An 8,768-nucleotide genomic window follows, 5' to 3' on the forward strand; every position below is an offset into this window, starting at 1 on the left:
CCCATGGTCATACCACAACAGAGTGTAGAGATCTCAAGACCCAGGTCGAAGATTTGGTGAGAAATCGGTACCTGGACGAGTTTATGGAGGGGACTTTCCCGATGGTAGCCACAACGGGTGAAGGGGAGCAGAATGGCGGGGACGTGAGACGCGAGCAGCCCGCAGTAAGGGTGATAGCTGGGGGCCCGACATTGGCCGGAGATTCCAACAGATCGAGAAAAAATTATGCTAGGTACGCCATGACCAGTAAAGAGGTACTCATCAACACCCCAGCAGCCAAACGAGCAAGGGTCAGGCAAGTGCCAATCATGTGGACGGATGAGGATGAGGAAGGAATTCTACACCCCCACGAGGATGCTTTAGTCATCAAGGCTACTGTCGCTAGCAAGAAGTTTGACCGGATACTGATTGATACAGGGAGCTCAGTTGATGTATTATTTAAGTCAACCCTGGAAGAGATGGGAATAGCCGACCGGAAGTTGGAACACACCAATACCTCCTTGAAGGGGTTCGGAGGAGGGAAACTGGTCCATCTGGGCGTGGTCGAGCTGCCTATCACAATTGGGAGCTCCCCGACAGAAAGAACAATGATACTGGACTTTGTCGTAGTGGATGAAGAAGGCCCTTACCAGATGATCCTAGGTCGGCCATTTTTAAGGATGAGCAAAGCGGTGTTGTCCAACCATTATCTGGCTCTGAAGTACCGGGTGAATGGGGTAGTAGGAGTGGTACGAGAAGACCAGAGGATCGCAAGAAGCTGCTACTCCTCGGCAGCAAGGGAAGCAATGCAGATAACATCCCTCGATTCCCGAGTGGAAAACAACAAGGGCAGACAAGAACCTGTAGAGGATCTGGAAGCAGTAAGCCTGGGACCAGAGAACCCGGGAAAGACGATCAGAATCGGGTCGAGACTTAAGGGAGAGCAAAAGCAGGAGTTGGTGAAGTGCTTACAGGCTCATGCTGATGTGTTTGCTTGGACACATGAAGACATGCCAGGGATTGACCCTGAGGTAGCATGTCATAAGCTGGCGGTAAAGAAAGGTGCTCGGGCAGTAAGGCAGAAGAGGAGGTGCTTCAACCAGGAGAGGTATGAGGCTATAAATGGCGAGGTGGAGAAGCTCTGGAGAGCAGGGTTCATTCGGGAAGTCAGTTACCCTGAGTGGATATCGAATGTGGTGTTAGTAAAGAAGACAAACGGCAAGTGGAGGATGTGTGTGGATTTCACAGACCTCAATAAGGCGTGCCCAAAAGACAGCTTCCCTTTACCAAAGATCGATCAGCTCGTAGATTCAACGGCTGGACATGGTCTGCTTAGCTTCATGGACGCGTTCTCGGGATACAACCAGATCCCCATGTATGAGCAGGATGAGGAGAGCACGGCTTTCATCACTAACCAAGGTTTGTTCTGTTACAGGGTAATGCCATTCGGTCTCAAAAATGCTGGGGCCACCTACCAAAGGCTGGTGAACAAAGTCTTTAAGCCGTTGATTGGGAAAACCATGGAGGTGTACGTGGATGACATGATCACCAAGTCCAAAATCCCGGAGGAACATGTCAGACACCTCGAGGAGACATTCGAGCTTTTGAGGAAGTATAAGATGAAGCTCAACCCGGAGAAGTGTGCTTTTGGGGTCGAGTCGGGGAAATTCCTTGGATTCATGGTGAGCCATAGGGGGATTGAAGCAAATCCCGAGAAAATCCAGGCGATTGTGCAAATGACGTCTCCTCATAACCTGAAGGAGATGCAGAGCCTCACGGGGAGGTTGGCGGCGTTGAGCAGATTCATATCCAAGGCTACAGATAAGTGTCAGCCATTCTTTCAAGTGATAAGGAGGGGAAAGAAAACAGAATGGACCCCAGAATGCGAGGAAGCCTTCCGGAACTTGAAGCAATACTTGCAGCAAGCTCCGCTGCTGTCCACACCGAGGGATGGGGACCAGTTGTATCTATATTTGGCGGTATCGGATCGGGTCGTCAGTTCTGTTCTGGTGAGAGAGGAAGAAGGAGTTCAGTATCCGATATACTACACCAGCAAGGCCCTGCTCGATGCTGAGACCAGATACCCACCGTTGGAGAAATGGGCACTTGCCCTTGTGGTTGCTGCTCGGAAGTTGAGGCCATATTTTCAAGCATTCCCGGTCTCGGTAATAACAAACCAGCCATTGCGTCAAACTCTGCACAAGCCAGATGCCTCTGGTCGGCTCGTCAAGTGGGCTGTAGAGCTGAGCGAGTTCGACATAGACTATAAACCCCGCGCTGCGATAAAAGCCCAGGCAATGGCCGATTTCGTAGCTGAATTCACAGAGCCCGAAGTATGCTTAGATCAACAAGATGCAGATATAGGCGATGACGAAACTCAAGTATGGCAGATGTCTGTGGATGGGTCATCGGGGGAGCGGGGTTCAGGAGCAGGGATTGTCTTGGAAGGCCCAGAGGGGGAGGAGATCTCTTATGCTGTAAGGTTGGAATTTACAGCCACGAATAACCAGGCAGAGTATGAAGCCTTGATAGCAGGTCTGGAATTGGCTAAGGCCGTGAAGGCAGACAGAGTTAAGATCAGAACTGATTCCCAGCTGGTTGCGAATCATGTCAGTGAAAGATTCCAACCAAGAGAGGAGAAGATGGAGCAGTACCTGAAGATAGTCAGGCAGATGATGGGGAAGTTCGAAGCAGTGGAGGTGATACAAATCCCCAGGGAGCAGAATAGTCGAGCAGACATTTTGGCCAGGATGGCAGCAGTGGCCGACCCAAAAATGCCAAGGTCGGTCCCTCTAGAGGTGAAGTCCAGCCCAAGTATCGATCAGGATTTGGGGGTGTTGCGGATAGAACAAAAATGCTCGTGGAAGGACCCGATAGTTTCATACCTTAGAGACGGGGTATTACCACCGGATAAGGTGCGAGCTCGCAAGCTTAGAGCCCAGGCCTCGAGATACACGATGATTGATGGGGTACTGTATCGGCGAGGATATACACTACCGTTCCTTCGGTGTTTGGATGAGGACGACGCGGATTACGTACTGAGAGAAGTACATGAAGGAATATGCGGAAATCATTCTGGCGGGAGGTCCCTGGCCCACAAGGTTCTAAGGCAGGGATATTTCTGGCCGACAATGCACCAGGACGCGCAAGAGAAGACCAGGAGTTGTGTAAGCTGCCAGAGTTTTGCAAATTTCTCTAACCAACCGCCAGAGAAGCTCACCTCCATGACCTCCCCCTGGCCATTTGCTCAATGGGGAATTGATCTGATCGGCCCATTGCCAAAGGCACGAGGAGCTGCAACACATGCAATAGTTGCTATAGATTACTTCACGAAGTGGGTAGAGGTAGAAGCCCTTAGCAGGATCACAGAGAAGAAAACAACAGACTTCGTGTGGAGAAACCTGGTCTGTCGATACGGGATCCCTTATGCCTTGGTAACGGACAATGGCAGGCAGTTCGATAATCACAGCTTCAGGGAGTTCTGCCAGAACCTCGGGATAGAGCTGAAGTATTGCTCGCCTGCTCACCCTCAATCGAATGGACAAGTAGAAGCAGCCAACAAGACCATCAAGAGACTTTTGAAAACCAGGCTTGGAGCAAAAAGGGTGCGTGGGTTGACGAGCTGTCAGGTGTGCTATGGGCATACAGAACAACCCACAAAACCGCAACTGGGGAGACACCGTTCGCTTTGGCTTTCGGACACGAAGCGGTCGTGCCGGCTGAGATAGGAACGACCACACACTGGATAAATCATTTCAATGAGCAGGAGAATGACGAGCAGATATGTTTGAATCTTGATCTGCTAACGGAAAGGAGGGAGCAAGCAGCCGAGCGATCAGCCATCTACCAGCAGAGGGTTGCTCGGTATTATAACCAGAAGGTGAACATACGGCAATTCAGGGTCGGAGACTGGGTACTGAGAAGAGTGAATCAGAGCACTAAAGATTCGACTCAAGGAGTGCTAGGACCGAATTGGGAAGGGCCATATAGAGTCAAGCAGATAGCGGGACCCGGAGCTTACAAGCTGGCTCGCACGGACGGCCACGAGGTGAAACGCCCATGGAACGCAGCACACCTCCGAAAATACTCCCAGTAAGATTTGTTCACATGTGAAAGCTATTTTTGCTTATGTTCATTACCGTTTATCTTTCACGCTTATTGTCCAAACAATTTCATGTAAGCCGAATCCGGCCATTAATAGAATGTCGAGGAATTTCTTTCGCTTAAAACCGAGGAAATTATCTAAGGCATGCAAAGGCTCGCCAAAGTCTCAAAGCCTGTCTTATGGCGAGACAAAAGCCAAGCATGCCAGGATCTGCTCGGCCACGAGAAGGCGAGCAGACCCCAAAGCATTCGAAGAAATTCCTAAGGCATGCAAAGGCTCGCCAAAGTCTCAAAGCCTGTCTTATGGCGAGACAGAAACCAAGCATGCCAGGATCTGCTCGGCCACGAGAAGGCGAGCAGACTCCAAAGCATTCGAAGAAATTCCTAAGGCATGCAAAGGCTCGCCAAAGTCTCAAAGCCTGTCTTATGGCGAGACAGAAGCCAAGCATGCCAGGATCTGCTCGGCCACGAGAAGGCGAGCAGACTCCAAAGCATTCGAAGAAATTCCTAAGGCATGCAAAGGCTCGCCAAAGTCTCAAAGCCTGTCTTATGGCGAGACAGAAGCCAAGCATGCCAGGATCTGCTCGGCCACGAGAAAGCGAGCAGACCCCAAAGCATTCGAAGAAATTCCTAAGGCATGCAAAGGCTCGCCAAAGTCTCAAAGCATGTCTTATGGCGAGACAGAAGCCAAGCATGCCAGGATCTGCTCGGCCACGAGAAGCGAGCAGACTCCAAAGCATTCGAGAAATTCCTAAGCATGCAAAGGCTCGCCAAGTCTCAAAGCCTGTCTTATGGCGAGACAGAAGCCAAGCATGCCAGGATCTGCTCGGCCACGAGAAGGCGAGCAGACTCCAAAGCATTCGAAGGAATTCCTAAGGCATGCAAAGGCTCGCCAAAGTCTCAAAGCCTGTCTTATGGCGAGACAGAAGCCAAGCATGCCAGGATCTGCTCGGCCACGAGAAGGCGAGCAGACTCCAAAGCATTCGAAGAAATTCCTAAGGCATGCAAAGGCTCGCCAAAGTCTCAAAGCCTGTCTTATGGCGAGACGGAAGCCAAGCATGCCAGGATCTGCTCGGCCACGAGAAGGCGAGCAGACTCCAAAGCATTCGAAGGAATTCCTAAGGCATGCAAAGGCTAGCCAAAGTCTCAAAGCCTGTCTTATGGCGAGATAGAAGCCAAGCATGCCAGGATCTGCTCGGCCACGAGAAGGCGAGCAGACTCCAAAGCATTCGAAGGAATTCCTAAGGCATGCAAAGGCTCGCCAAAGTCTCAAAGCCTGTCTTATGGCGAGACAGAAGCCAAGCATGCCAGGATCTGCTCGGCCACGAGAAGGCGAGCAGAATCCCCAAGCATCGAAAGAATTTATAAGGCATGCAAAGGCTCGTTAAGTCTCAAAAGCCTATTTATGGCGAGACAGAAGCCAAGCATGCCAGGATCTGCTTTACCGCACGAAACCGAGCAGAATCTTAAACATTGAAGAATTTTCTAAGGCATGTGACGAAACCCTATGCCAAGTCAGAACCTGCTCAACCAAACGATGACAAGCAGATTCTCAAACGAAAAACAACTCTTAATTAAAACACGAAAGCATCTTTATTTATTTGTTAATAATTAACAGAGGAGATAATCTTCACAAACATTGTTCATTACAAAACAAGAAATATATCAAGAAGATGTTAGATCAGTAAGCCGAGCAGCATCGGTTGGCTCGACCTCCTCAGGTGCAGGGAGGGTATCACGAGTTGCGTCCGGGGGGGTGCTCGCCTCGCCAACATCAGCAGTTACTACACGAGGAGGAGAGTTTTCCTCCGCAATCACGATCGGCTCCACCCCTTCAGCGTCTTCCTTGGCCGCCTCCTCGTCCATATGCTGAGCAACACCAGCTGCAAGGTCATCCATCTTGAGATCAGGGTGTTGCTTCCCGAGGACGGCCATGATGCAGCGATAGGAATGCCGAAGTCCCTGGTCGTATTGGTTGTCGGCCTCCCTCTCCAAGTTATCGACCTGAGCTCGGTGGGAATCGCGGAGAGATTCGAGCTGAGCCTCATACATAGCCCTCTGCCTTTGCAGATCCTCCTTAACCTTGGTCAACTCCTCCTCGAGGGTAATGGCTTTTGCCTGAGCAAGAGACTCTTGCTCTATCAGCTTGAGGTTCTCAACGTTTAGCTCCCCCGCTTTTTTCTCGGCAACGTCAGCTCTGGTCGTCGCCGATTGAATGTCCTCCTTCATCTTCCTGTCGTAACGGCTAACCTTGGCCTTATAGTAGGTGGTCATGCAGCTGAGATAGAAAGCGCTATACTGCATGGCTCCCACCAGCTCGCCCAGGGTACAACCATCAAAGTCCTCCAGGTCCTTCTTGCTCACGAGTTTAGACAACTCATTGAGATAGGGAACCAAGTGTTCTGGTCGGCTGTCGGGTAAGCGAGACCGAGGCACAACAGGTGGAGAAGAGGAAGCAGGATCAGTGGCTGCTCCACTAGATTCCCCGATTTTAGCAGGAGCAGGAGGAAGAGCCTGCAAGGGAGGAACCGGCTGCACGATGTTCTTTCGCTTCGCAGCAGGGGCATCTTTATTCTGGTCCCTCTTGGTTGTTGGAGGCCGAGAGCGTTTCCTGGTCAGAGCTCCAATCACTGCGTCCTCCATCTTATGGCCAGGAAGTATCAACCGAGACTCGAGGAAGTTGTATGTAGATAGCAGTTCTCGGCTCGAGCAGGAATTGGCCAGTACAGCCTCAACCCGTTTAAGCTGACCAGGTTGGAGCGGGCAATGAACACCCCAGGAAACTACAACACAAACGAGCAGATTGGAAATGGACACTTGGTTAGAGACAAGCCAATAAAGCAAGAACAATTATGGATACAAGACATCTAAAGCGAGCAGACAACCTGGGACCACGAAACGGGGTGGGATGCGATAATCGTTCTCGTCAATCCGTGCAACTTGACCCCAAGGACCCCCAGCAAAAAAGAATTTCCTCTTCCAAGTCCCACCACCACCAGTTGGAAGATCAGTTATGGGTTTCCTGCTCTTGGTGCTAGATTGGAAGTAGTACCAACCGGCATCTTTAGGGCTGCTCTTTAGCTGGTATAGGTGCTTCACCTCATCAATCGTGGGCTCGCTCTGGCAACATCTGTCCCACAATATGAACAGACCAGAGAGCACTCCTCACCCATTGGGGTTCAGCTGACCAGGAGCCAGATTCAGCCCGTTGAGTATACGGGCAAAGTAGGGTTGTAAGGGACACCTTAGCCCAAACTTAAAGCTTTCCAGAAACAGGGTAACGTATCCCCTAGGAGGCCGGCTAGGTGTATCCTTCTTTCCTGGGATCTTGAGGGGAATTTCACCAGGAATGCTATACCTAAGCCGGAGGTCATCCAGCTCGTTGAATGTGGTCGTGCAGGTCATGTAATCAATAGCATAATCCCGCAACGAGGCTCTACCTCCTACTGTACTGCGCCTCTCTGGTCGCGGCGCTCCTGGTGAAGATCCCTCACCAGAATCACCTCCTTGATCCTCACTTAGGGTGTCTTCCGAGCCAGAAGGTCCCTCTTCACCACTACTTCCGCTCGTGGAGGTCGTTTGGGGGGACATCCTCCTAGCGCTAGTCCCGACACTAGACCTAGTGGGTTCTAAGGGGGCCCCGGGGTCAAAAGCAGAATCAGCGAGCAGACTAGGCAAGAAACCTAGTTCGTCGTCACCAACCTCAACGACTTTCTCCTTACCCTTCGACATATCCTAAGTTCTAACCAAAACACCACCGCCAACTACAACCTCAAGCAAAGCAGAGAGAAAGGAAATTATCTACAACTAACCAATACCGAGAAAATAGAAGAAATACATGAAGCCGGGACTCGGTCAGAGAGAGAGAGCGGTGAAAGCTGTAGCGCCGAGTTTCGTTCGCCGGGGAGACGAGAAGAGAGAAAAAGGCGAGTTCGTGTTTGAGGATTTTGGGTTTTTCTTACTGAGAAGCAAACTCTTGGGCTGCCAGTATTTAATGACACATATCCCGAGAATCTTGCAACCGAAGATCTGAAAGTCAAATGGAGGGGCTGATTCCCGCCACGTCACTTCGTCCGCAATTAAATGCGACATGACTCTTGGCAGCCTTTTCCGATCCCACGCGAACGAGTACTAACGAGTTTCTACTGCTGGTCCACTACATTACCCAACACCAGAAACTGGGGGACCGGTGTTCGGGAGAAATACGTCGACGAGACCAGGCATGGTGAGCAGATATCTGATGGCAGTGTTCTGCGAGCCGGTATGTCCCGTAAAAGCCTGGTGCGCAGGGGAACAGGAGCAGAAATATCCTGCTCACCCACAAGCACGTCAACCACGAGGCCAATTTCCTGTAAGAAGCATAAGGCCGTTCTGGCTAGAGGTCGAGAGGCGAGGAGACCCGGTCGACGGCAGTCGGCAAGACGGGCTCCCCAGCCCGAGAATCTAGGTACGACAACCACGCTTTTCCCAGAACCGTGGCGTAACACGCAAGATCTCACAGAACTGCGACAGCCACGCTTTCCCCAGAACCATGGCGTAACACGCAAGATCTCACAGAACCACGACAGCCACGCTTTCCCCAGAACCGTGGCGTAACACGCAAGATCCCGCGTTTGCCCATAACGCAGCAGTCAGAGTCCCATACTGTCTGAAAAAAGCGGAAGACTGGGATTCAGGGGAAGCCT

The 8,768-nt window shown here is 51.2% G+C and overlaps 2 protein-coding genes across 2 annotated transcripts; one reads left to right on the forward strand and one right to left on the reverse strand.

Moving 5' to 3' along the window:
* The first annotated feature begins 785 nt into the window (after positions 1-785).
* Positions 786-4,075, forward strand: LOC112099511. The gene is made up of 3 exons (XM_024186864.1): positions 786-1,177; positions 1,415-3,323; positions 3,569-4,075. The coding sequence occupies exons 1-3, from the start codon at positions 786-788 to the stop codon at positions 4,073-4,075; spliced, it is 2,808 nt and encodes a 935-aa protein (XP_024042632.1).
* A 1,673-nt stretch (positions 4,076-5,748) lies between these two features.
* Positions 5,749-7,815, reverse strand: LOC112099512. The gene is made up of 3 exons (XM_024186865.1): positions 7,328-7,815; positions 7,140-7,213; positions 5,749-6,866 (listed from the first exon to the last, which is right to left on the reverse strand). The coding sequence occupies exons 1-3, from the start codon at positions 7,813-7,815 to the stop codon at positions 5,749-5,751; spliced, it is 1,680 nt and encodes a 559-aa protein (XP_024042633.1).
* Between the last annotated feature and the right edge of the window lie 953 nt (positions 7,816-8,768).

This window comes from Citrus clementina, unplaced genomic scaffold (assembly GCF_000493195.1).
Source record: "Citrus clementina cultivar Clemenules unplaced genomic scaffold, Citrus_clementina_v1.0 scaffold_381, whole genome shotgun sequence".
In the NCBI taxonomy this organism is placed as follows: Eukaryota; Viridiplantae; Streptophyta; class Magnoliopsida; order Sapindales; family Rutaceae; genus Citrus; species Citrus x clementina.

What these genes read in the sequence shown, in the direction of transcription:
- LOC112099511 (XM_024186864.1), top strand. Translation starts at nt 786, where the DNA reads ATGCAGATAACATCCCTCGATTCCCGAGTGGAAAACAACAAGGGCAGA. An exon ending in GAGTGGATATCGAATGTGGT is followed by an intron (nt 1,178 to 1,414) that starts GTTAGTAAAGAA and finishes GTTCTGTTACAG; the next exon opens with GGTAATGCCATTCGGTCTCA. An exon ending in ACTTCACGAAGTGGGTAGAG is followed by an intron (nt 3,324 to 3,568) that starts GTAGAAGCCCTT and finishes TTTGAAAACCAG; the next exon opens with GCTTGGAGCAAAAAGGGTGC.
- LOC112099512 (XM_024186865.1), bottom strand. Translation starts at nt 7,815, where the DNA reads ATGTCGAAGGGTAAGGAGAAAGTCGTTGAGGTTGGTGACGACGAACTA. An exon ending in AGCTTTAAGTTTGGGCTAAG is followed by an intron (nt 7,214 to 7,327) that starts GTGTCCCTTACA and finishes ATTGTGGGACAG; the next exon opens with ATGTTGCCAGAGCGAGCCCA. An exon ending in GAGCAGCCCTAAAGATGCCG is followed by an intron (nt 6,867 to 7,139) that starts GTTGGTACTACT and finishes TTTGTGTTGTAG; the next exon opens with TTTCCTGGGGTGTTCATTGC.